The sequence below is a fragment of the Lacerta agilis genome, chromosome 11 (genome assembly GCF_009819535.1).
Source record: "Lacerta agilis isolate rLacAgi1 chromosome 11, rLacAgi1.pri, whole genome shotgun sequence".
Taxonomy (NCBI): Eukaryota; Metazoa; Chordata; class Lepidosauria; order Squamata; family Lacertidae; genus Lacerta; species Lacerta agilis.
In genome coordinates this window covers 8,872,441-8,900,146 of record NC_046322.1, presented here as the reverse complement: position 1 = coordinate 8,900,146, position 27,706 = coordinate 8,872,441, and the positions used below count along the sequence as shown (strand labels likewise).

Sequence of the window (27,706 nt, the reverse complement as noted above, 5' to 3'; positions counted from 1 at the left end):
TTCCTCACGGACCGCGATTCCCCCTCGGAACCTCGCCCCCTCCCCAACCATCACGGGGCGTGGCCCCGCCTCCCACGTCACGCGCCGGCCGTCGTGCCGCCAGAGGAGGAGGAGGAGGAGGCGGGGGCCGCTCGGAGCGTGCAGGATGGTGGCGGCGGCGGCGGCCGAGGCTGAGCCAGGCGGCGGGTAGAAAATGGCGGATTTCGAGGAGCTGAGGGTGAGGAGAAGCCGATGGCGGCGGCGGCGGCGGGGTTGGCGGCGCGCTCTCCGCGGCCGTTCTCTCGGGGGCCCCTCCCGGGCCGACGCTTCCCGGTCCTTGAACGGCTTAGGCCGGCCTTCCCTCCCTCCGTCCCTCCCTCCCGGCAAGCATCATCCCTCCGTCCCCCGGGACCGCCTCTCTCCCTCCCCCTTCCCCACGCGGGAGGTGGCCCTTCGCCAGGCAAGCCCCGCGCTGGCCTCCTTTTTCTCGTGTTATTTCCACGCCTCCAGCCGCCTCAGCGGACTGTTAACGGGCTCGCAACTCGCGGCGTGAAAGGGCAGCTGCTCAGGGAGAGCGGAGTCCCGCCGGGCTGAGGAAAGAACACTTCGGAGTGAAGGGGCTTTGCGGGAGGCTCGCGCCTTTTTCTTCCTTGGAATCCGGTTTCACTCCCGTTTCTTCCCCTCCCCTCCCGCCCCAGTTTTGGTAGCCTAGATGGCTTTCCCTCCTCCCCTAAAATAAGTCCTTTTTTAACGATCTGCCTTGGTTCCCCCCCCATTTTATTCCAAAGCGCGCACCCCCCCCCCGCTCTCTCTAATCCTCCCTCTCTGGCTTAAGCCTCTTTGTCTCCTCTGCGAACGACCCCGACTCAAGAGAGCATCCTGCGTTGAGCGGGGTTCGCATGCTTCCCTCGCAGACAACCACCATCTCTAGGCACAACAAAGCGCGCCTTTGGGTCTCGAAGCCACTCGTGGTTTCCCCCTGATCGCTCATGTGGTTTCATGTTTCTCTCTTCCACCCTTCCCTTCGGCATCTCTCTCTCTCTCTCTCACTCACACACACACACACTTTGCTAGGTTTGGTTGGCGCCCTATCGCCGAAATTACGGCCCCCCCTTCCATCTTTGCATCTCTCCTCCTTCCCAGCTCCTTTGAATGTAGCTCATCTCCCGCTGCATTTCTTCTTTTTTCGTGTGACAGGGTTTGCAGTGCCTCTTTCTGCACCCTCTCAGATCTGCTTGTTCTTATCCTTGAATTTTGCCCTTGCAAAGCTGTTCCTTTTCTCCTGTGAATATTGCTTTTCTTCCTCACCCTGACATTTCATGTAGGTAGATCTTTTTTTTTATCCCCACATTTCAGGGTCAAACTATTATATGCACATCCCTCTTGAATTCTCTACTGTATTGCCTTTTTTTCTTTCTTAAATGTCCATTCACCCCTTCAATTCCTTCTAGGTTTGGCAACCACTTGAACCAAGATCTGTTGCAACCACTCTAAACATTGCACTTTCTGCTTTCTTTCATTCTTTTTCTGTGTCATCCTCCCATTCATCCATTTCCCACCCTTTGAAAATATTTCTTGCCTGCTTTTGTTTTCCTACAAAAATCGGCTCTGCAGACAGCACCAGATCCCATGCCAAGTCTTAAGCTACTAAGCTATTACTGGGTATATTTATTTGTGTGAAAGCATCATTACTTCATAAGGACTTAAATCTAGTTAAAAATATATAACATTGGGCTCTTGTGTTTGTTTATATTTTGGGGACCCATGACCACAATATATTTTTCTCAACAAATCAGAAAGCATTTAAAAAAAATGAATAGGTTCCCATGAAACATACAGAAGCAATTTAACAATAAAAATATACATATATATTCAATCCAATACAGATACAACTGGGAGGAAAAAATTCTTCATTCAAAAGATTTATTGGAAGTCTTAAGTTCCTCAATAGGCAATGAAAAGACAGCAAAGAAGGTAGATAATGGGAGGGAGTTCCAAATGGTATGTGCCACCATACTAAAGGTCCTATTCTGACACTGTACAGAATGGGCCTCCTGATGAGATGGTATCTTGAAGAGCCCCTCTCCTGCAGAGCAAATACTGGTTGGGTATACAAGAGGTGAGGTGATGTACAGTATGTTGATCACAAACTGTATAGGACTTGTACACCAGCCTGGTAGCTAACTCAGCCAGTGCTTTCAGCAGTCACACAAAATGATGGTAATATTCTGCCCCAGGGAGCAGTTGAGCAACCTGGGGGCCAGTTCACATAGGGTACACTACAACAGTCCAGTCTGGAGCTTTCCAGCACATGGATGGCAACGATCAGGCTGTCCTAGTCCAGAAGCAGCCATAGCTGTCTTCACCTGAAGGTGGTAGAATAGAAGGCAGTTCTAGCAACTCAGGTTACCTGGTCTGCTAGTGACAGAGATGGATCCAGGAGTAGCCCCCCCCCCCCGACTTTGATCCGGCTCCTTCAGAAGTATTATGACATTGTCCAAAACAGGCAATTGATTACCTATAGTTTAGGAGTTTGTGGTACAAAATAACACACATGGATTGTGGCAAGATCATAAGTTTAACCTAATTAAAATGTATTTTGGATCTTATACCACATCCTGTATGACTGAATAAATTTTATCTGGATTTGTTTCTTGAGCTGGAGTAGACTGAATTTGAGAAACTGTTATAAATACTTACTTTGGAATATTTTTAAAAACGTGTTGAATAAAAAATAGTTTGCACTGAATTTGTGTATAATAATAATAATTCTTTATTACGGTCGACGACCAGCACACACAAAGACACACACAAAGACACATACAGAATCAATAATAAATGCAATTTAAAATTGATCTGAGATTTGATCTAAAAGGGGTTGGCCGTCTTAAAACTAAAATATATTAAACTTAATAATTGCTTTAAGAGAATTAAAATCAAAATTTAAAAAGGTGCGTCTTATGGTCTGGAATGTCTTATGGACCGAAAAATACAGTAAATCGAAAGAAGAATCAGGAGCCACCTAATTGTGCGGACCGAAACTTAATAGCGACAGCACAAAACTTTGCCACCGCAGCGGTGACCTTAGGGTTGGCATCTGAGAGGAGCCAATGCGTATAGTGTTCTTTGGGACATCCAGGAGACTTTGTGTATATATAAGTGGGGCATGGGGGGTGAAAGAAGCATAAAGATGATTTGAAAGACTGTGTTCTTGCATCAGATAGTTTCCCTGCCCTTGATGATTTCATTGTCTGCTAAGATATACCTGATGAAACATTAGTATTTGAGGTTTAGTTTTTGGAATGTTTGAGATAAGGCTAATCTAAGAAACTTCAGGAAGGATGTAACGGTTATAGATACAATACAATTCTGCCTATATGTGCCATTGCTTTTATTTGTTGTCTGAAAATTCTATCAAGTGATTTCTTCCTCTTCTGAAATATGTATCCCACAGAGCTTTAAATATGCAAAACATTTCATTGATTCAGATTTATTCTGTTGATTGTGTCAACTATGTCAGCACCAGCTTATTTTAACAGCAGAAGTTCTTAGAAGCGTGGAAGGAGGTGATATATTCTGCACTTCATTGCTTGTGTTTGCCTCTTCATAGTTACTGATTAGTACTCCACTTCATAGTATTTTGTTGAAGTACCACCCTTCCTGTGATATTCTGTGTATTATAATATATAAAAATGTTTAATTGTTTTAAATGATTCATTTTTTTGTGTTTAGCTTGTTTCTATTTTAGCTGTAAGACGCCTTGAGTTCCTATCAGGGAAGAAGGTGGGATATACTAACAACAACAACAACAACTGCTTACATTGGGGAAATAACTTGCCTCCTCCTCTGTAAATTAAGCTGATTTCTTTTTACCTATTTAGCAGTAACTGACCATATAAATACCTCACTTATTTTTGGCTGGTGGAGGTCAGAAGAAGGCTGGGCTGCGGAGTGATGTTCTCAGATTGCAGACATTTTCAGATTCACCCTCTTGTATATTGAAGCAAATTATGTATTCTGTGCGCACTTTGTACATGTTTTAAGACAAAAGATAACATCTCTTGCAGAATAGTCAGCATATTTGTACTGATGCACCTGCAGGTTACAGCTGCTAATAACAGTGTTGCTGGGAACCACTGTGTAGCAGCAAGTGCCAAAAATTTTTTTTGTTGCATAAGGGGAGAATAAAAACTCCTGTTGGAGATAAGTGGTTAATGTTTGCTATCCAGAACTGTGCATCTGTACAAACATGTCCATGAAAACAGTCTTGTGATTATCTGAGCATTCCTTGTATCCCACAGGAGCTTGCATTAGTGACATTGCACTGTGTGCATAATGCTGAATTATCTTCACTCAAGGACTTGATTCTGAGCTCTGTATTTCTTTTTAATCTTAAGGGATTTAATCTTTGTACTAGGAAGATTCCTTTTATTTTCAGGCTAGGGCTGGGCGATAACTGGTTTTCAATATCGCTAAACATGGTGATATATCTGAAATAAAAAAGGAACCACGCAGGGGTGAACAGGACAATGTCCTGGCAACTGCTACTACTTAAGGGTCTAAAACTGATGATATTGTCAATCACCTCAGGGTCACTTTCATCAGCAGGAAAGCCAAAATGTATTCAAATGAGACTTGATTTTGGCCTTGGCTGCTGAATGGTAGTATTTAAGACATTTCAAAGTATGATGATGAGTCATAGTGTACACAAATAATCTGGGACTGCTGGACTGCCAGTAGACCTGCTAGGTGGCAGAAGCAGCGGCAGCAGTGGCACAATCAGTAGCCTGCGAAGCCTCGCCACGGCAGTGAGCCATGGCGGTAGAAGCAGTGGCAGCCTGTGAGGCCTTGTCATGATGGCGGCAGTAGTGGTGGCCTGCATGACCTTGTGGCAGTGGCAAAAGCAGCGGGGGCCTGCAAGGCCTTGCAGTGGCAGAAGCACAGGTGGCCTGCAAGGCCTCGCTGAGGCAGGCTTCCACAGCTTCTGCCACTAGCTCCCACTACCGCCAGGAGGACTTGCCACCATGGTGAGGCCTTGCAAGCCCAACTGCTTGTTTCGCCATGAGACCTCGCAGGATGCCGCTACTGCTGTCATCTCCTGTCACTGCTGCAAGTCCCCGCAGGCTTCTGCTGCGAGGACATGCAGGCTACTGTTGCCTCTGCTGCCAAATCCTGTCACTGCTGTGAGGCCTTGGAGGCCGCCACCATTACTGCCATCATTTACCATCACTGCCGTGAGGCCTTGCAAACTGCTGCCATTACTGCCACAGCTTTCCATTGCCGCCACGAGGCCTAGCAGGCCACTGCCGCCACCTATCACTGCTGTGAGTCCTCGCAGGCTGCCACCGCTACTGATGCTGCCTCTCGTCGCTGCGATGAGTTCTTGCAGGCTGCTGCTGCTACTGCCATCACTCTATCACCTCTGCAAGGGCTTGCAGGCCGCCACTGTGCTGCTGCGGCGGCGAGGCCTCACAGGCTGCCACCACTATTTCTGCTAGCTCCCGTTAGTGTGAGGCCTCACAGGTCTCCACTGCGAGGGCTTGCAGGCTGCCTCTGCTACTGTTGACACATACTGCGTTCATGGCAAGCTGTTTTATCCACTGCTGTTTCTGCCTCGTAGCCGGCCTGCTGGCAGTCTGGCAGTTCCAGATTATTTGTATTCAGTATGACATCACCATACTTTGGATTGTCCCGTATTCCACCATTTGGTAGGCAAGCCCAAAACCCAAAGTCCTGTACTGAAATTATAGTACAGTACATTCGCAACTTAACCCTTTTTAAAAAATCAAAATGGGACAGGCGTCCAGGGGAAGGAACTTGCAATCCCACCCACCATTGCATCCAATGTGTTTTGACTACACAATTTTGGCTTTAGGTGCTATCCCCAGAACATAACTCCTGTATAAATTGCAGGCTTACTATAATTCAAAATGTCATTTGTTTTCCAGTTAGGTATAGGTAAAGGGACCCCTGACTGCTAGGTCCAGTTGTGGACGACTCTGGGGTTGTGGTGCTCATCTCGCTTTACTGGCCGAAGGAGCCGGCGTACAGCTTCCGGGTCATGCGGCCAGCATGACTAAGCCGCTTCTGGTGAACCAGAGCAGCACACGGAAACGCCGTTTACTTTCCTGCCGGAGTGGTACCTATTTCTCTACTTGCAATTTGTGCTTTCGAACTGCTAGGTTGGCTGGAGCAGGGACTGAGCAACAGGAGCTCGCCCCATTGTGAGGATTCGAGCTGCCGACCTTCTGATCAGCAAGCCCTAGGCTCTGTGGTTTAACCCACAGTGCCACTCGCGTCCCCTGTTTTCCAGTTATTGAGCACTATTTATTATATCAGACAGATCAGTCTCATTCTTTTTTTGACTGATCACATAACCAGCCCCTGCTCATCTTGAGTTTGCCATCCTAGTCCTGACCCCTTTCTCTTCAATTTTGTTTTACCAAAATGTTTGGTAAACATTGGAATTAAAGCCTCAAACAGCAAACTTCAGTAGCCATTCTCCAGCTACTATGTCTTCCTACTATTTTTTTGTTTTACAGACACAAACATGGTGACCCCTTTAAGAAAACATCGCCCTTTAAGATGAACAAGATATATAGCTAAGAAACAACAGAAAGCTATCTCGGCAGCTTCTAACTTACAAGTAAGAATACCCCAAACTATGAAAAGCACACAATGTTCTAAAAATAAAACTACACACAGAGCTAGAACCTTAATAGTATTAATTATTTCAGTAATAAAACTAGCTTAATGCGAACTGAATACAAATTTCAGAAAGGATTCTGAAATTTGCATAGAAGGTAGTTTCAAACACCATTTACATTCTTAAATTAGCCCATAAAGTCTGTCCTCATTTTAAATGTCCCTTGGTTACATCATTTGTATGAAGTGACTACTTGAAACTAAAAGGCTAAAACAACTGTGAGCAGGCCAGAAAGAAACAAGTAGAGTACAGTGTTGCCCTGCTAGACGAAAATAATTCGTTCTACGAGTGTCTTCGTAGAGCGAATTTTTCGTCTAGCGAAGCGGTAATGGAGCGCGGAGGTTTTCGCACAAAAAAAATATTCCGTCTTGCGAGGCAGCCCCATTGACATTTTCGTCTTGCGGGGCAGCCTTCCGCTAGCGAATGCCTTTCGTCTAGCGAGTTTTTCGTCTAGTGGGGCACCACTGTATAAAATATTGAAAGGAACGGAAATTCTTGGATAATTGAGATGGGTTAATTGAGGTTACTAAACATGGCGTTCCTACAGTATGAAGTTGACAAGTGCACCCTGTGGATTACACTAAAGTAAACAGATCCCTTTTGTTTAGAACCATCTTAACCAAGTATTTAATTAATATTAAAAACAAAATGCAACATTTAATAGGTCATGGCTTGTTTCTAAAACAAAAACAATGCAAATGTACACAATATACTATGGAATGAGTACATAATAGTTGTATAAACTTTTTTAAAGAGTGCTTATTACTGGGTAATAATAGAATATAATGTGATGGGTAGTTAGGATATAATCTCACTTTGAGTCTTCTGATGCAAATAGGATGAATTTGAAAGGATAAGATTCCTGTGTTCTCTTGCTACTCTTCCTGTGCAAGCAGGACACTTGAGAGTGTGATGTGATTCCAAGGTTCCATTCTCCTTAAGAGTACCAAGTTCTTTTGCAGGCTTGCTTGGAGTAGATTGAGAATCCCCAAACATGGGGTTTGTTCATTTATTTTGAAGCATTTTTACTTTACCAACTAGAATACTTGAGGTGGCTTAATATATTTGAAATACAATAAAATAAGAGAAGAGTTATTAGAGTGGGGCAAAGGTTTAAGTTCTCAAGTTAAGTTTCAATTCAATTGCCACTCTGCAGTTGAATCTATTGGTCTGGAAATAAGTTCCTCGGAGGTTGGTACTTATTGGTGGGCTACTTCAAATGTCTCAGTTTCAGACTCGGGTGACAAATGCAGGGAGCTATTGGAGAGAGTAAAGGTGTCTGTCTATTTTTTTAAAAAAAATAGTGCCCACCTGTTATCACATTCAATCCTTGGGTGGGGTAGAATAACTCAGTTTTCAAATTACATCCATCATGACAACAATATAAAACAAGAGCAGCTGAAACAACCTGTTCAAACTGTAGGGCCATTATTTCTTACTACCTGGGGTCAACAGCTAACATCCTACAAATTACCCGAGCAAAGAAGCTTGTTTTCAGTTTGAGAAAAAGAGAAGTTGCTAACCATGCCTCAGAGGAAAGGATTAAGAGCCATCCTTCAATCCTCAGATGTGTCCTGGCTTTCCATGCCTGGTAGATGTTGCTACAAATGGAATTTAGGAGTATCTTTCTTTTTCAAGCAAACTGGTCATGCCAGCTCATTAATTAACATGACACCTACATGACGCCATATTGTCATGTGGAACTGATGCTATGACTGCCAGTCATCCTGTGGTGACCAAGAAAGGTCAGCATGTAACCAACTCAAAATATAGAAATCCTGATGGAGTGTTTAGTCCTCGATATTATGATGATGATCAGGAACTGTTGGACAAGATTTTCCACTCGGAAGCAAAGTGACTCCCAATTATGCAAGCTATTAATGCTTGTGCAAAAGCACAAATTCATTTCAAGTTGTAGTAATGCTCAGAATCTTTTGTTTTTACATAGTTGTATTTATAAAAGACTTGTAGAAAGCAAAAGTGCTTCCTCTTGAGGCTAAGCAACCTGCGCAGCTATTGTTAAATCTTTGTTTCATTTCATGTTGCATATTTGCTTAATTCTACAATATAACTTCAAAACCTCTGCCAATTCTGAAAACTGCCATAGCAGCCAGTGTCTCTTGCTTTTAAAACTTTTTTTGCATAGAAGAAAATAAAGCACTGCAAGCACCTGTGGGACTGGAAAGACTATAAGAACAATACAGTACACAAAAATTGAACTACCATTTTCATCTGCGTCTGCTGAATCGGAAAAGTGGGAATGGGAAAATTAGTCTTAAACTAAAACTGTTTAGGAAGCATAAATTCTTAATGTTTCCTGCTGTACAGAAATGAGTATGTAATTATTAATATTTTTTAAGTGTTCATTGTGTTTGTGCATAGAAATGATCCGCCAAGGAAAGCAAAGAATTATGCTCACTTCCTCCAACTACCCTATATACATGAGATACATGATGTAGCATAGTGCAGGAGTGGCCAACTATTTCAGACCCAGGACCAGTCTTTAACCCAACTGTGTATTTGGGAGCCCATTTATTTCCCACGGTGCATTTGTGTGGTGGTAGTGTTGCTGTCATGACTCAATTTGGATCAGGTCATGTCCCAGTAGTGGGTCCCAATCCACCAGTTAAAGACCAGTAGATAGTGGACACGACTGGACCTAATGGTCAGGGGTCCCTTTACCTTTAGCATAGTGGATAAGATAAAGGTAAGGGGAACTCTGGCCGTTAGGTTCAGTCGTGAACAACTCTGGGGTTGCGGCGCTCATCTTGCTTTATTGGCTGAGGAAGCTTGCGTACAGAACAGCACACGGAGCAGCACATGGAGACGCCGTTTACCTTCCCACTGGAGTGGTACCTATTTATCTACTTGCACTTTGATGTGCTTTCAAACTGCTAGGTTGGCAGGAGCAGGGACCAAGCAATGGGAGCTCACCCCGTCGCTGGGATTCGAACCCCCGACCTTCTGATCGGCAAGCCCTAGGCTCAGTGGTTTAGACGCAGCGCCACCCATGTCCTTAGTGGATAAGATACTGGTGCTACAAACCAGGAAGTCCTTTGTTTGAATCTCTATTCTGCCATGAGATAGGCAAGCCACTCCTAAGATGTATGTGTACCCATAGAGTATGGGGGATAATAATACTGTAGTGAATTGCCTTGCTGGATTTTTTTTTTATGTGAAGTATTCTGAACACTTGAAAGCACTAGAAAAATATTAGTGTTCTTACATTGACTTCTGCTACTGGTTTAATTTACATTATGGCCTGAGCTCTCTGGTTCACTGGGGCAAGCTTTGCCCCTTCTCTAGGAGTTCACACAGACAGCTTTGTTGGTTACATATATATAATGTATTTTAATATTTGTTGGAAGCTGCCCATAGTGGCTGGGGTGACTCAGCCAGATGGGCAGGGTACAAATAATAAATTATTATTATTATTATTCACTACAACTTAACTCATTTCCCGCTGCTTTCTTTTCTTAAATCCCCAAGTCTGTTTTCTCATCCACTGTTCAAACTTGAGAGATGGTAAGTGGGGCAATGACTTGTCTTCTGCTTATGTTAAAGCATTATCTACATTGGTGCTGTATAAATAATAAAATTCCTTTATGTGTGCAGCACTGGTTCTGGCTGGTGTTGCCAATATGTTTGTGTCTGTATTGCTGTATTACCATTCTTGTGCTTTGCAACTGAGGTGAGAGTAAAAATGATCATAAGCAAACTTTTGTTTGGTGACTATAATGATACCTGTAGTTATTGCATCAGTTATAATGTGGGCAGCTGGTAATACTGTCTAAACACGTTGGCTACAGAACTAAAACGTGTTGATTCTGATTTAGCTTGTTTTAAACACAAAGTGCAGAGAGCTTTCACGTCTTGGTTGACAGATAGAAAGAAACAATTTTCAAGTATAAAGGAAAAATGAGAAGCTTTATCAAAACATTTGTTTCATCTTCTGCACTGTTCTCACTGGTCTGAGGAAGTGAGCAGATTTTGAAAAGAGATAATCCAGATAAATATTGTTAATATTTATTAATGTACAGTGGTACCTTGGGTTACGGACCCGATCCGTTCTGTAGTCCCATCCATGTTCATGGTACTTCTCAAATAATGGGAAGACATTTCACTATCCCAAGGAGATTGTGATATTGAAACACACACAGGAGACAGCAGAGGTGCATAGAGAAGAATGTGATATTTTCACATCATCATGCTTAGATTTAGTATAGACATCATGCTTCATTATCTGCTTAAGACCAGCTGTTAAAAGCAGGCTAGAATAGGAAAGTCATTGAGTGCTTCCAGAAGGCATTTAGAGGTTGGACTTGAATGGATCTTTTACGGAAAGGAAGTTCTACATCAGTGGGGCAGCCATCACAAATGTCTAGTCATTTGCTTTTGCTATTTGAACTTTGCTTACAGGTAGAAACGGTTTAGATGGTTGTGATGGACCAGTGGAAATAAGGCCTACCATCTTAACTAGCTTAGATAGAACTTCCATGTTCAGACTTGCCTTCCTGCAACTTTTTGGAAGCTGACCCTGTATATGAGATACCCTTTAATTCTGTCCTTGTGGTTGTAGATTTCACTCAAAGCACAGTTAACATGTAGTGACTCATGGTTTTTTTAATGGTAATGTTTCCACAATGTGGCTGTCATGTTTCCTGTAAAAGAGACTAAATCATGAAGGCTTTGCTGTTGCCGTTTCCATGTATGATATATGATATAGCATCTAAAGAGCCTCTAAAGTGCAATTTACAACTCTTTTTTCATTTTGCATGTTGGTGCCTGTATGTTCAGTGCTCTCAGTTCTTGTTTGATACACTGTTTGTCTGTTTCCCCCTTAGAATATGGTATCAAGTTTTCGGGTCTCTGAACTACAAGTGCTGTTGGGCTTTGCTGGACGTAATAAAAGTGGACGCAAACATGACCTCCTAATGAGGGCATTGCACTTGCTGAAGAATGGCTGCAGCCCAGCAGTTCAGATAAAGATCCGAGAACTCTACAGGCGACGATATCCCAGAACAATAGAAGGTCTTTCGGACTTGTCCTCTTTAAAGCCTTCGGTCTTCAATTTGGACAGTAGCTCATCTCCCGTGGAACCTGATTTAGCTGTTGCTGGTCTGCACCCAATACCATCTACATCAGTCACTCCCCAATCCCCATCCTCACCTCTTAGTTCAGTGCTGCTCCAGGACACAAAGCCTCGCTTTGAGATGCAGCAGCCATCACCTCCAATTCCACCTGTGCACCCTGATGTTCAGCTGAAGAGCCTTCCCTTTTATGATGTACTAGATGTTCTAATCAAACCTACAAGCTTAGGTAAGTGGGATTTTTCAGCTGTGAGCAGTGCAGATCACTTAACTGTCTCCAGCTGGGGTGCACCTACCTCAGAAAATACAGCATGCTAACTCTCAAGACACTACAGCTGGCTTTATTGGAGACAACAATAAAGTTATTAGCTTGCCAAACTGCTGAAATGTACGAAGTATAGTTGCTTGGGGAACTGATAGCATTAGGTGAACTTTTAAATGCATCTAAATGCAAAAGTACAATTTATGCACTTAATCTGGAAGACCTGAAAGCTACACAGTTCCATTACTTAAAAGTCATGTTTTTGTGAAATTGAGAAAGTTATAAGGCACCCGTTTCTGTACTGCTTTCTGTAGACTCTGGTGTTTGTCAGTGAATTAAAGCTAAACTTTTCTGTGTCCCTCTGCAGTACAGAGCAGTATTCAGAGGTTCCAGGAGAAGTTCTTTATCTTTGCTTTAACACCGCAGCAAGTCAGAGAAATCTGCATTTCCAGGTAATAGCAGTACGTCTAGCATGAACTTCCTCATACCAGATTTGGTTAATTTTCTTTGGCAGAATTCCAGACCACTTGGAATCCTGAAAATTACTTCCTGGCAAAATAGTAGTATCTCAGTTAATCTTGTAGAATGAACACATTTTTCCAAGGTTACAGTGAGAGTGGGCAGATGGTTCAGAAATGAGAACCCTATTGGAAATATGATAAACATATGATAGCTGCTAACCTGTAAGTTCAGGTGCATGTAATTTTTATGAATATGATGAGTGCTAATTCATGATGCGTAAACATACAGCATTGAGGCTTCAGCTTGTCATCCCCCACAAATACAGTAAATGGACCTAGCAAAGATGACACTTGGAAGTGTTGATGAATTTGGTGGCTGTTCCTCTGAAGTCTCATCAGGAATATTTGACAGCCCTCCTGTAGGTTTATCTCTGCAACTATGAAAGCTAGCCATATGTTCAGAGTTTCACTTGTTGCTGTCTATGGGAAATGGCTACACTTGATCTTTTGCTGTCCATAGAGTTTTGTGTGTATGTGTATCTGTGTGTATCTCTCTCTGTATATCCATATCAATAGTGGACTCCCACTGTGCTTGCAGATACTTATACTCATGAAAGCAAAGTAGAGTTACAAATCAGGATTAGGAAGGTAACCGTTGTATGAGGAGTTGACTTGTTAAGCGATAAAGCAACCTTAGACTTGTCTAAGTAACTTCTGCTTTTGTTGTGACAGGGACTTTTTGCCAGGAGGCAGAAGGGATTACACTGTGCAAGTTCAGCTGAGGTGACTTCAACTTATTTACATAAATGTATAAATGCCTTTTTTTAATGGAGTACATTTTAATGTGCTGCCATTCAACAATATTCTTCTCTGCAAACAGGTTATGCCTGGCAGAAACCAGCTGCCCCCAAGAAGATAACTACCCTAGTAGCTTGTGCATAAAAGTAAATGGAAAGCTTTTTCCATTGCCGGTAAGCTGTTGAAATTTTTGATGGCGCATCTGCTTTAAACTTCTTGTAATCCTGACTTGCCAGGCCAATGGGGTGCTATACCATCCTGATCCACTGGCCAAAAGGAGGGTTCATGGGAGTGCTTGGGTGAAGGGATACCAAAGGATGTCAAAAACGCCAGAGTGATCTGTTCAAGTGCTTTATTAAAGAAGGTGTAGACTTACAGCAAAGCAGTGTGCCAGTTCTCGTAGCTTTTGCAGACGCATGACAGACTCCACGGCAAGGAGATGTCTTTGTCCGCACCCAAGCAAACATTTATACATTCTTTTGCAACAAAGAAGTATACATCATTTAACCTGACTATCTGAGGGCATAGGTGGCAGGTACCCAAACCTTACTGATAGCTGCCCTTTCCTGGGCTTAGAGCCCAGCATCCCAAGCCCCGCAGATAAGGGTAACATCAAAGCATGCCAATTAGCTTACATCAAAGGAAGCAAATATAAACATATTTGAGCTCATTGCTGTAACAACTACCAATTAATTGTGGGGTTATCTTGACTACCAACATGGCGTTAGCAAAGCTTCCAGAACAGTTCACCTTTGGTTCAACACAAATACCGTCTGCCCCACAACTCTACCCATAAATGTCTGCAGAATGAAAGTTATGGAACTAAAGAACTAGTATTTGGATCTGTGAACAAATACAGTTACAAAACTTGGTTGATGCTGCATCAGTGTGCATTATTCACAGAGTAGATTTGGAAATCCTTTATTAACAGCTTGGAATTTCCCCTAATTTCCTTCTCTGACTTATTTACAGGTGTGGTGCTGTAGCCAAGTTTGATTTCCCAAAGCAAAACTTCGAGTAAACTAACAAACCAACTTTCTTAGGGAATTTATTTCATAAAAAAGTGATGCAGTCCTCACTTCCCTCCCTCAAACTTAAGTTACTCAGGCCGCAATCGTATATGCACATTTGGAAATAAGACCCACTGAACCCATTGAGGCTTACTTCTCAATAAACATGTATAGGATTGTGCTGTAAGGCTCACTGGAAAGAAATGGATGCTTGGCAAATGTTTTAACTTCCATTGAAATCAATGGGACTTTAGTGTTTAATTTTAGCTTGCATGTGCTGTAACTTACTAGAAATTGCAACTTTTTGAGCAGTCTCCAAAGAGAATATATATATATGAATGAAAAAATGATTTTTGTGCCTATGTTTTTTAGGGATATGCTCCACCACCCAAAAATGGAATTGAGCAAAAGAGGCCTGGGCGCCCCTTGAATATTACATCTCTAGTCAGGCTATCCTCTGCAGTGCCAAATCAGATTTCTATTTCCTGGGCATCTGAAATTGGAAAGGTAAATTGAAATCTTTCTGTCTTGCAAAATGACTTCATGTAAAAAAAATATGTAGAATTGTTTTGAATGAAAAGTGTAAATCCTTGCCTTGGGTTTCTAGTGACCTATGTGCAATGAAACAGGAGGAGAGGGTTGGTGGCTAGAGCACGTGGGTGAGTCTGCACCATTGTGCCTACCACATGGTGGTGAAGAAGAAAGCTTACTTCTCCACCATCGCTGCGTCTGCAAGTAGCTGCCCAGCAGGGCTTTGCCTAGTGGTGAATCTGCTTTTGTCATCTGGCCTAGAGTCCATTGCTCTGACAGCCTCAGATACCTGCTGGACAGATATGACTTGACCGCTGTATTCCCTGCTCTGGTAACTTCCAGACTGAATTATTATAAAGTGCTCCAAGTACTTCTGCCCTAGAAGATGACTTGGAAACTTCTGTTGTCCAGAATGCAGTAGCAAAATAAGGCTGGGGTTACGTTCTGATCTTATATACACTGATTTAAAACCACTGTGCTGGTTGTTTTCGGGCCCAACTCGAGATGCTCACGTTGGTGTTTAAATTCCCAAGTGACTTAGGACCACAATGCCTGTAAGGACCACCTCCTTCCCTACAAAATAAAAAATAAAAAATTCCTTCCAGTAGCACCTTAGAGACCAAGTTTGTTCTTGGCATGAGCTTCCGTGTGCATGCACACTTCTTCAGATACACCTTCCCTACAGACCCTCTTGGGTGCTAAGCAGGGTGGAGGGTGCCCTGTTGGGTGCTCCCTCACCCACAGAAGCTGGGGGGGGGTTGCCATTCTGGGACAGCTCCTAAATTGAGAAACTCCTTTCCCTTAGTGGTACATCTGGCTCTCTTAGTGAATGCTGAAGATGCACCTCTTTATCATGGCTTTTGGCATTTGAGAGGCATATTTTTAGTACCCACCTTATTTCTGTAATTTTAGATTGTTTTAAACTGTTTTTAATATTGTGTAATAATGTTTTAATAATAGTGTTTGAATTGTTTTTTTTCATTTTTTGACAACATTAACAGATGATCAAACATACAAACAAAAAACAAACAGGCAATCAGACAAAAAACTTATATTTTTTACAGATATACCTAATTTCTGCAATTTAACAATATCAGAAAATGAAAATTTGTTGATAATAACACATTTGATTAATGTCTGGTTCATTTCAACCGTTCCATTCTGAGAAAGGAACTAAATTACATATAAATATCTGAATTGTTAATTGTTGTAACTTGCCCCTGGGACCTTAGGGTGAAGGGCGGATAATAAATTGTAATAGCAATAAATAACTCATTCATGCAACACTCTTTCTCTTTCTTAACTTGCTATGATCTGCGTCTGTGTGTCTGTCTGCTGTAAATAGAGGCTTGCTGTTGTTGTTGTTGATGATGATGATGATGATTTGTATACCACCTTTTATCTGAAGATCAATTGTCTATGAAAATGACCTTTTCATTCTTTCACATTTCCCCTCCTGTAGAATTACTCAATGTCTGTGTATCTTGTACGCCAACTCACTTCAGCCATGCTGCTACAGAGGCTAAAAATGAAAGGTATTCGAAACCCTGATCATTCCCGGGCGCTAAGTGAGTAGATAATTCTTGTGTTTTTCTTCCTTCGGTTACATGTTTGTCATGGGTTGTAGGTTTCTAATAAAAGCAATTGGGTGGCTCCTCATCAGGGTGGTTCTGGGCATCCCATGTGGCTAAGTATTATTGCCAGAGTGCAGAAGAAAATACTTTTTTCTTTTTTTTGGAAGGGCTGCTTTGACATCTAATAGGAATCAAAAGTGTTATTTTGACTTCCTGTAGCATTGTACAATATCAGACCATAAATCTGTATACTGACAGGGGCAGTAGCTAGTGTCAGAGTAGGGTGCAGGAGGCCCCATTGTCAGGGCATAGTGCTGCTTCCCACTACTCTCGACTCCCGATCTGTATATTTACATTGCTTTATTATACAAATGAGTACAAGTCAGAGCTAAAGTTCTGGCGCCCATTCAGTCACTTTCAGATCCTGGAAGTGGCGCTCAGCGAGAACGCCTCCAACACAGTAGTTGGGGAACCCCAAATCTCCTCCTCTCTTCCTTCCGTTCGATTCCCCTACGTTGCTGAGGCGACGGGGCTGCCACTTCCCCCTCTGTTCCCGAGCTGCTCAGGTGGCGTTTGGGCTCTCTAGAGTCTGACAGCCCCTCCACCATGGCGTCCTGTTCCTGCTCGTCACCATTGTATGACGTGCTTGGACTCTCAAGGCGCTGCTCGGAAACCTCAGCATCTGAGACCCCTCTCACCCCCTCATCGTGCTCTCTGCTGACCCCTGACACCCATCTTCAGATACTTGTGTAGCCATAAAGCTTTCTGAGTTACAGTGGTGCCTCGCAAGACGAAGTTAATTCGTTCCGCAAGACTTTTCGTCTTGTGAGGCACCGTTTCCCATAGGAACGCATTAAAATTTAATTAATGCGTTCCTATGGGGAAAAAAGTCCAGGGGGCCGGTCGGAAGGGGCGCCGGCCGATCGCGCCCGCCATCTTGGGTGGACTGCGCATGTCTGTACATGCGCATGTCCACCCAAGATGGCGGGCGCGATCGGCCAGTGCCCCTTCCGACCGGCACCGGACCGCGCCGCGTTTTAAGGCTGCAGCGGGCAAACAGCAGTGCTGCTGTTCGCTCGCTGCAGCTTTAAAGTGCGGCACGGCTCCAGCCGGCTTACAGTGGTACTGCGCAAGACAAATTCGTCTCGCAAGTCAACTAAAAAATCTCAAAACCCTTTCATTTAGCAAGTTTTTCGTTGTGCGAGGCATTCGTCTTGCGGGGCACCACTGTACTGTCTCTCAGCTGGTTGGTGTGAGAGCAAAGTCCCAGTAACATGCTCTAAATGCATTCATCTTACAGATTTTATATAGCAATTGTATTATGGATGGGAAACCAGTAGAAGTTCTAATGTGCAGCTTTGAAATTTTGTCAGTGCCATTATCATTTTATGTTGAATTTACAAATTCTTGAAATAGCTAGGCCGTATATTATTCTGTCAAGCTTCTGAGTAATCAAGAATTGCACATTAAAAGTTATAGTCCAGCAAGATATTAAAGCATTTATTTTAAATCTCCCCCCTTCTTTTTAAAAATGATAGTTAAAGAAAAACTCACCGCTGACCCAGATAGTGAAATTGCAACTACCAGTCTGCGAGTATCATTAATGTGTCCCGTAAGTAAAGTTGGATAATAGCTTGGAATGATGTCTTAAAGGGAAATTGTTTGCTTTGATTAAAACACTTTTTATTTCAGCAAGCCTATCCAGACTCCTAACTTGGTCACATTTTTAAATACTTGCTGATTGTATCTGAGTATTATTGTCTTAAGTAAACTGTTTAGAGGTTATACGTTTTTTCTGAACAAAATAAAGAATAAGAGGTAGACTGCAAATAAGTATGTCACTAGTAATATATGGAAGTTGCTATGCTTTGCATATTTCTGTGGAATTTGGGTTTTAGTGTGGATTTCAAAGCCCCCTAAACTATAAAGAGAAAGCTGATAAGATCATCTTCTAAAGATGTCTGTTAGAACTGGTTTAATTTTAATTTTAAAGGTTTTACTGTGTTGGGTTTTTTTTAGCAGCAGTAGTTGTTGTTGGGTGAGTGTGCCATACACAGCTTAGAGATACTTTAATATATTAAGTGGTTTATAAATTGCATGAACACTAAATACGCACATACTGTTAGTGGGAGCCCTCCTAAGCCCAAAGAAAAGGAACTTGATCCATTCACATACAGGGCTGGAAAGATTCTGAATCATGTTACCCAAATGTCTACACTTCCATCACCATCTCCACTAACATAACATCTCTGATGGGATCTGTGAAGTATGCAAGTCTCATGTCCACGCATGTAGTGCTGCCAGTGGAATTTGTATGTGGCACTGTACGCAACACGAAAACTTCCTTCCTTCCTTAGGGCATGTCATTTTATGAGGTGAAGTTTAATTTTTTTCTTTAGTCAGGGGTCTTAAAAATAGGTTTTTGGGTGTGAGGAATTAAAATCTGCCATTTTTGTTATTGGACAATATTTAGCTTGGTGAGTCTACATTTTATGAAGAATTTTATAAACCTTTTGGAAAAACCAACAAATTTTAATTGTACCTTCTGTAAATGTGAGGTAATGCTTAATAATAATAATAATAATAATAATATAGAATATAACTGCAAGTACTTGGTAATCATTTTTAATGATTTCTATGCAGCTTGACACACATTTTACTTACCACCACATTTACCCTACCAGGCAAAACTAAATTATCTTTTGAATTTCCAAGTTACGTTACAACTTTTTAGCACCCTTCATTTTTGGAAGTTGAAAGTTGAAAGATTCAGCGTGCCCTACGATGTGTTTGACTGGTCCTTTATGGGAGGGAATCTGATGGCTGAGAGGCTGTAACATTTTTTGGGGGGGGTGGATCAATGAGGAGTTTGCCCCTTACCTAGGGAGGCCTACCCACACTTTAGATTGCTATGCATGTGAGGGTCTAGGCTCCAGGCTTTCTCAAACAAGCAAGGATTGTCTGGTTTTGTCCTTTTCTTAAAAGCACCCTATTCCATTCGCTAACAATGGCTCTCTCACCTCCCCACCCTTTCCTTCCACCTCGGCCTCCCTACCTTTGACGCTTTTCACTTTCTACGTGACCTGGTCTCCAGCTGGGGAAAATGAGGCTGACAATTCCCTGCCGTGCCGTTACTTGTACCCACCTGCAGTGCTTTGATGCTGCTCTCTACCTACAAATGAATGAAAAGAAACCCACCTGGATATGTCCTGTGTGCGACAAGAAAGCTGCATATGAGAGTCTCATCTTAGATGGGTAAGACGAGGAGGTGGTATCTCGCTTTTTCAGGTGGCAGTAGCAGTGCTCTTAGAACTATAAAAGCAGTTTGCTGCATTCAGTGTATTAACAGCAGGAGCTGCTTAGGAAGTAAGCTAGCACTGTGTCTTCCCAGAGGCGTGTGTTTGGTTGTGGTAAAGCCATAAAGAATTGGAACTAACCTGCATTTGAAGCTTGGAATTTGTAGCCCATGACACACTCTACTCCAGTGTTTTTCAACCACTGTTCCGCGGCACACTAGTGTGCCGCGAGATGTTGCCTGGTGTGCCGTGGGAAAAATTTGTTTATTTGATTCCTATTCAAGAGAATTACTTTATATATAGTCAATATAGGCACAGAGTTAAATTTTTTAACATTTTCTAATGGTGGTGTGCCTCGTGATTTTTTTCATGAAACAAGTGTGCCTTTGCCCAAAAAAGGTTGAAAAACACTGCTCTACTCTTCAATCACAACTTAAAAGATCACCAGCATTACCCCCTTGGCATATATAGATCTAATGTGATAAACAGGTTATAACCTTTTAAATTGCCAACCAGCTTCTAGGGCTATCAGGGGTGTAGCAAGGTAAATTGGTACCCGTGGGCCAAAAGTTTTTTGTCAACCCCCCCCCCAAGGCATGGGAAGGTCAGGTGGTACCTGGTGCGGAAAATTTCTTGTCAACTCCCCAATTGATCCCCCCCCCCCGCAAAAAATGGTTTTAAGTTATTTCATATTTTCTTACAAAGGAATAATAACAATAACAATAATAATAAACTTTTATTTATATCCCGCCCTCCCCGGCCGAAGTCGGGCTCAGGGTGGCTAACATCAGATACATAACATTGGTATAAAATCAAACAATAATTAAATTACCTCCTAAAAACATCTCAAAATCAAATTAAAGTCTAATTAGATGGCTTTCCACAGGGTTTGGGTTGGGAACAGTAAGTGTTCTCTGAACTGAAATTTCAGCCTTCATGACATAGGAAAACAGCCAAGTGAACAGCTATTTTGGTGGAGGAGGGTCAAGATATTAACCGATATGTATGAAATTTCATATATAGCTATACAGTGGTACCCCGCAAGACGAATGCCTCGCTAGACGAAAAACTCGCAAAACGATAGGGTTTTGCGAGTTTTTAGTTGACTCGCGAGACGAATTCGTCTATGCCTGTTTTTCGCAAGACGAATTCGTCTGGCGAGGTACCACTGTAAGCCGGCTTACCTTTTCGCTCTGGTCGGGAGGGGTGTTGTCCGCGTCCGCCATTTTGGATCGACTGCGCATGTCCAGACATGCGCAGTCGATCCAAAATGGCAGACGCGGACAACATCCCTCCCGACCGCAGCGAAAAGGTAAGCCCTCCTGGAGCCGCGCGGCGCCGCGTTGCCGGTGGGGAGGGGGCCGCAGGATCCCACGGCCCACTCCCTCCCGGAGCCGCGCCGCCGCGTTTTAAGACTGCAACAATCGTTGCAGTCTTAAAACGCGGCGGTGCGGAGCACCGATGCCGGTCGGGAGGGGGCCGTGGGATCGTGCCCGATGTCGGGCATGATCCCACGGCCCCCTCCCTCCCTCCCGGAGCCGCGCCGCCGCGTTTTAAGACTGAAGCGAGCGAACAACAGCGCAGCTGTTCGCTCACTGCAGTCTTAAAACGCGGTGGCGCGGCTCCGGGAGGGAGGGAGGGGCCCCCGGACTTTCCCCCCCATAGGAACGCATTAATTAAATTTTAATGCGTTCCTATGGGAAAAGGTGCCTCTCAAGACGAAATTTCCGCAAGACGAAGAGTCTTGTGGAACGAATTAATTTCGTCTTGCGGGGTACCACTGTATAATCCCTAGTATAGTAAGATAAGACCTTCGGAGCAGGCATTTAAAAAAAAATTCAAAAAAAAATTGTTCCTTGATAATTTGTCACCCCCTCCATTATGGAATCCGGGGCGGCCCGCCCCCTTGCTACGCCCCTGAGGGCTATAGACCTGGCTTGAGACTTAGTTTGCTCCCATCAGAGGTCTGAATGGCTTTATAGGATTGAAGTGACATGCAGTTAATTTATGAATGTGAGTTGCAGGGGATCCTGATCCTGTCAAATGGTTCCAAAGGCTAATTACTGTATTTTTCCGTGTATAAGACAAGGTTTTAAAATAAGGTTTAAAAGGTAGTGGATCTTTTGGACGGGGTTTCTGAGGCAGCCATCACTCAAAGACACCATCAGAACAGTCAGCGGACACAAACTAGTAACGTTTAATGCTCTTTTCCAGACTCTTTATGGAAATCCTGAACGAATGTTCAGATGTAGATGAGATCAAATTCCAGGAGGATGGTTCCTGGTGCCCTATGAGGCCGAAGAAGGAGGCTCTGAAAGTTGTCAGCCCGCAGTGCACCAAGGTAGAAAGTAAGTAACATCGAATTCAGGCCATGAAACCCCTGTCCCAGTTGACATGGGAACCTATCCAGGCTGACTGTTTACTCCTATTTGCAGAAGAGGCAGCAGATACTTTTGCCTCCTTGCAGTAACTGCCTCCCAGTTCCTTCACTATCTGGGCGTGATTTTTTAAATGTGTCTCTCCAGAGGACAAATACCTACCTGGCCTATTCTTTCAGATCTCCATTCACCAGTTTATCCTGTTACTTATCTGTTAAGTCCTGCTCAGTGCTATTTTTCTAGAAAAAGAGGTGCCGGAACTCAGCACAAACATCTCCCTGGTTCTCTTATAGTGGCAATGGCGCCCACCTGAGAGGTGCTGGAACTGAGCTCCGGCTGAAAAAAAGCCCTGGTCTTGTTCTTGATTTCTTTTTCTTCGTTCTCCCTACATAGGGAAACAAAAACCCCTAAACTTTTGTTTTCTCTCTTGCTTCATCCCTGCTTCTCATGGCACCAACAGGGAAGTGCTGTAGAACAAAGTCTTCCAAAACAACCCTGCTTCCGAAGAGTTACACTTCTGAAGCATCTGTCCTCCATGCCCTGCCAAGTCGGAAAGGGAACTCCTCTAGAGACCCACCAAAGCACAGCTTAGCTGCAACTCCACTAGGCTCCACTGCCAACTTCAACAAACAAGGGAAACTGCTGGTGGAAGTCCCTGTCAGTGTGTCCAGACCTTCAGCTTCTCAGGTGCAGAACAGAGCAGTACATCTATCAGCAGTATCCCAGTTCTGGTCTGCCCTAGTGGATGACTGCCCATTTGCAATCAAATGCCAAGCAAAAATGACATTCACAGGCCACCAGGTGGCTGCAGAGAGTCATTGGTACAGTCCCAACAGTTCCTGTACAGCCGTGGGAATATATTTGTCAGATAGTAACTCCCCATCGTTCCAAATGTCTGCCTTTCGTCAGGGTCCTGGATGCTACCCTTGCGTATCTTGCCAGAGTGATGCAATTCTGCACCTTTTCCTGCATCTATCCTCAATGCTCAGTTCATTGAGAAAATTAAAGAGCCATAATTGTTTATAATTGAGCAGCTGTATAAAAGGAAAGCAAGAAAGCACACCCAAAAAAGGGGAGGCACACGCCGCTCCCCTCTTCCTCCATGGAGTCTCCCTAGCCCAGTGGAAAAAAGTCAACCAGGGCCCCAGCATGAACCGTGCCAAAGCTCCCTCAACCTTCTTTTCTGACTCCTCAGGTGAGTTGAGGGTAATCTCCTGATTCACTCACTGGCATGAGACAGAATTATATATTTAAAAATCTTAAGGATTCCACAATAGTCAGTTTACTCCACCTCTGGATATAGTTTCCTCTTAGATTCAACAGCTCTTGTTAGGAGCAGGTCTGGAGAAAGACAGAATCAATAAACAAAAGAACCCATAGGCTGCAAAGGACAAGAGTGAAGGGTTGGAACTTTGAACTTGGTATCTGGGATTCTTTATGCCCTCACTCCCTTGGCCTCATTGCAGAAGTCATTCCTTTAATTGAGAAAAGCAGAGTATCAACTCAGTTCAAACAGTTTGGCCACAAGGTGTGTTTGTTTGTTTGTTTGCAGTAGGGTAAACATCACCTCCGTTGCACTTTTTCTTTCCAGGTTCCAGCATGGTCAGCAAGCCCTGCTCCACGCCAATCAGTGAGGTCAGCAAAAAGAAAGTTGACGTCATTGACCTCACAGTTGAGAGCTCGTCTGATGAAGAGGAAGATGCGCCTCCCAAAAGGAAATGCATATATATGTCTGACACACAAGCAAGTCCCACCAAAGGGTTGGTTAATTTTTCATGTGAATAATACTATCTGTCCTGGTTTGTTTGTCTATCATTCCCCATCCGTTTTCAGTGTATCTGAAGAAGTGTGCATGCACACGAAAGCTCATACCAAGAACAAACTTAGTTGGTCTCTTAAGGTGCTACTGGAAAGAATTTTTTATTTTATTTTGTTTTAGTCCCCATCCTGGCAGCTTGGCAGATTTCGTTTTCACTTTCCTGCTTGTACATCATTTAGTAGATGTGCTGGGTCCATCTCTCTCCACTCTACCCCTGCTTTCTTGGAAGCCTCTTCTCTGATTATTTTTGGTTTGATTAAAGATGCCCAAACGCAGCTAGCTGTGTTAAGGCAAGCAAAATTCGTTTTTGAAGAGTCCGTCTGCAGGCAGATCAAATCCCACCCTGGGTTTAGGAGTTAAGAAATGCTATTGCTTTAGTCTGTTTCAGAGGAAATCTTTCTCTCTACAAAGTGCTGTTCTAGCTCCAGAGTCCAAAATCATGTGTAAGGTAGTTCATATAGAAATTCTTGACCTTTTCTTTCTCTTCAAGCAGTGTGGATTACACTGGTTTTTGGCCACTGTAGATTGTACACCTTCACAGAACAAGAACACCTCAGGTTTTGCCAACTGCTGATCTGTGCGCTGAGTGATCTCGCTATGGTCCAGTAGGAGGCAGGTTTTTAGAAGCAAGATTTGGCCAGGGCATGGACTCAAAAGGCCCCTCCCAATTCCCATTGGGAACCTGCCTCCTAGTTTCCCAGTCTGCTTTGCTCTGAGGGAACCAGGGTGTCAGGATACATAGGCTCCCAATCAGATGAATCAGGAGTGCTCTTATTGGCACACAAAATTGGTGCTGGCTGCCTTTTTGGACAATCTGGTCTTTTCCCACAGTGCAGGAGGATCTCTTTGGATTGCTCTTCTCCACATACTCCAGAACAGAGGTGGTTAATCATTTTTAGGCTGAGGACAACATTGACCTAAGGGGCTGCATATCAGAGTGGGCATGGATTTTGCTGTCTGCACCAGGGGTAGGCAACCTAAGGCCCGTGGCCAAATGCGGCCCAATCGCCTTCTCAATCCGTCCCGCAGACAGTCCGGGAATCAGCGTGTTTTTACATGAGTAGAATGTGTGCTTTTATTTAAAATGCATCTCTGGGTTATTTGTGGGGTATAGGAATTTGTTCACCCCCCCAAAAAAATACATAGTCTGGCCCACCACATGGTTTGAGGGACGGTAGACCAGCCCACGACTGAAAGAGGTTGCTGACCCCTGGTCTACACAGTTCAGCGTTGGGAGTTTTGCTCTGAAGTAACGTCTTTTATGTGCTTATGTGGTTGGATTCTGCTTTTAAAATCCTCTTTGACTGCAGTTCATTTTGTGAATCGTCCTGCTGGCCTGCCTTGGGCCATGTTGGCAGGATGAGCATCCAAAGAGACAAAAAGGAAAATGCTTACAGTAAAGACCCGCACTGGTTGTGTGTATTCTGATGATGGAGTCTGAGAAGGCTCAGCTGTGCACAGTTTACCTTCCTGCTGACTGCTGGGTTGTTTCTGACATTCCACCTTCTGTTTCACCCACAGGGTGCTCATGTATCAGCCATCTACTGTACGAGTGCCTGGAGTGAGCACAGTGGACCCTTCTGCTATTCCACCCTCATTAACGGACTACTCTGTACCATTCCATCACCCACCAATATCAAGTATTTCATCAGATTTACCTGGTAAGGCTTCTTTTTCTGAACTCAATTCTGATATCAGTTGGGGTAGATACGACTTTAAGAATCAAATCAGCCTAGGATGGGAGGATGAAGGGTAAAGAGAGAGAACCATGTCATCTCGTTTTTATGTCTTCTTGAGCAGGAAGGGAGAGGTAAAATAAAATTAATTCTGGGTCTTCCCAGTTCTCGTCATCCTTAACCCTTGCACCACAATGTAACTGAGATTTCTCCATGACGCCTCTTCTTTTAATGCAATGTTTTTTCTTCTAGGTTTGGACTTTCTTTCTTTAATCCCAGTTGACCCACAGGTAAATATATTCATTACAAATTATTTACTTTTGCTTTTTTGTTGCTTAAACTGGAATAATGTAGACATGAGTGAAGGGGGGGAAACCCTTCTGCTATCTGATTGTTAGATTTGGGGCGTTTAAAAAATTTATCGTGACTGCTCTCCCATGGTTCTCTGTAGCATTCGCATCTAAGATTTGAGACTGAACGTTTTAATATCCTCTGCGAGGTGTGGGTTAAAAACTTGAAGCAGTAGGAATAATTTCTTGAAGGAATGCTTTCATCATTTAATTTCATTGGCTTCTCCTGTCTTTCCCCTCCCACCCCTTTTAAGCAGGCCCATAAGGCAGCACACTGTGATGGTTTGTGATTAGGTTACCAATAAGGATGGCCAATAATGTGCCGAGTTGACAGGTTCCTTGTAATCTTTGCATGCCTGTCTGATGGAGAGATTTCAGAGTTACCCTTTTTGAGCCTTGCAAAACTGTATTAATTGACCTGGTCTTAACTTTGCTTACTCTAGCTTGGTTGCTTGCACTTTTCTCCCCCGTGTGTTTTGTCTCTCTTCCTTATCTGCACCATTGTTTGTTTCAAGCAGTACTGTCCTCCTATGTTTTTGGATAGTCTCACCTCGACGTTGCCGACAAGCACAACTCCCGGCAACATCATCACCTCCACCAGCCACCAGGAGAGCAGCACTCGCGTTAGCTCCTCAGGCCGGAGCGAGACGGCAGTTATCACCAGCAGCAGCGGGAGCAACATTCCTGACATCATCTCTCTGGACTAAAAGCTGGCAAAATCTGCCCATCTGCAACTGCACAGGGCTTCTCCATTCACATGCCTAAATCCCTGGACCATCCGCAACTTGGACCTTATTTGGGGTATTTATTTGAAAAGAGCGGGGGGGGGGGGAACGCTTTGGATTTTTTTTTTTACCCTCTATGTGGATTGACAGTGCCACAAAAAGAGGGCAGGGAACCGACTGGAAGGATTATATTTTTGTTGTCTTGGATTTTTTCCCCTGCTCAGCTTGGGAAGAATGTGGTCAGTTTGAGGACGCCAGCCCTTCAAGCTTGCTCTAAAGAAACTGACATGGGTTTACTATGTGGATTCCAGGGCAGATTCCATATTTTGACTTTATTTTCTCGTTACATTTAGCAATAATGTGAACAGTTTTGTTAAGAATCAAAAAGCACTTAATTTCTCTGGAATAACAGACGTAAGGACAAGAGGAAGTTGGCAGTTTCTTCAGCGGAGGACAAACCTTTGTGAAAATAGGTGCATAAACTGTACGTTTGCCTCTTTGCTTCTCCAGTTGCTTCACCATCTCCTTCCCAAATCTGGATAAATCTTTTTTTCCTATTTGGAAGCTCATGCTGCTTGGAGAATGTTCAGTCAACAACAGCGAAAAAGGCACAGAAATGTGGGGGGGAAAGAATGCTATGCAAAGGTCAGCTTCACAAATCGAATCCATGTTCACAAAACAAAGAATTCAAAACCCAGCAATTAGCTTTCAGGACAGGATTACCATTCTCCGTGGATGAAGGAAAAGAATTTCTGCTTCTTCAAGTCCAGCAAAATGGCCAGTGCTTCAGATTTGCGTGTGGTGCTAAGCCTCTGCTGAGTCAGCTTGTATTATGCCATATTTTGTAGCCACAGAAAGAATCTATGCCCATCATGAGGTAGAAACTTTTTACAACTGTCCAGTCCACATTACTTAAGTCAAGTTGCTGCTAGGAAGATTGATCCTCATTCCCTTTAGAATAGTTATGAGAACGATTTACTTGACTGCATAGATGACATAGCATTTCAGATCTCTACTTTGGAAAAAAAATAAACCAATTTTCCCATTTGAA

At 43.4% G+C, this 27,706-nt stretch overlaps 1 protein-coding gene across 3 annotated transcripts; it reads left to right on the top strand.

Annotated features, from left to right (window-relative positions):
• The first annotated feature begins 117 nt into the window (after nt 1-117).
• Nucleotides 118-27,706, top strand: PIAS2 (protein inhibitor of activated STAT 2). Of its 3 annotated transcripts, none has more exons than XM_033163764.1 (14): nt 118-217; nt 11,530-12,004; nt 12,405-12,489; nt 13,231-13,281; nt 13,379-13,469; nt 14,679-14,813; nt 16,300-16,405; nt 17,950-18,023; nt 19,506-19,666; nt 21,922-22,055; nt 23,677-23,845; nt 25,426-25,565; nt 25,833-25,870; nt 26,475-27,706. In XM_033163764.1, exons 1-14 carry the CDS (start codon nt 194-196, stop codon nt 26,556-26,558), a joined length of 1,767 nt encoding a protein of 588 aa, XP_033019655.1. In that variant the 5' UTR covers nt 118-193; the 3' UTR covers nt 26,559-27,706. The 3 variants fall into 3 exon arrangements, with proteins under 3 accessions (XP_033019655.1, XP_033019654.1, XP_033019653.1); XM_033163763.1 differs by having other exon boundaries at nt 26,449-27,706; XM_033163762.1 differs by having other exon boundaries at nt 26,446-27,706.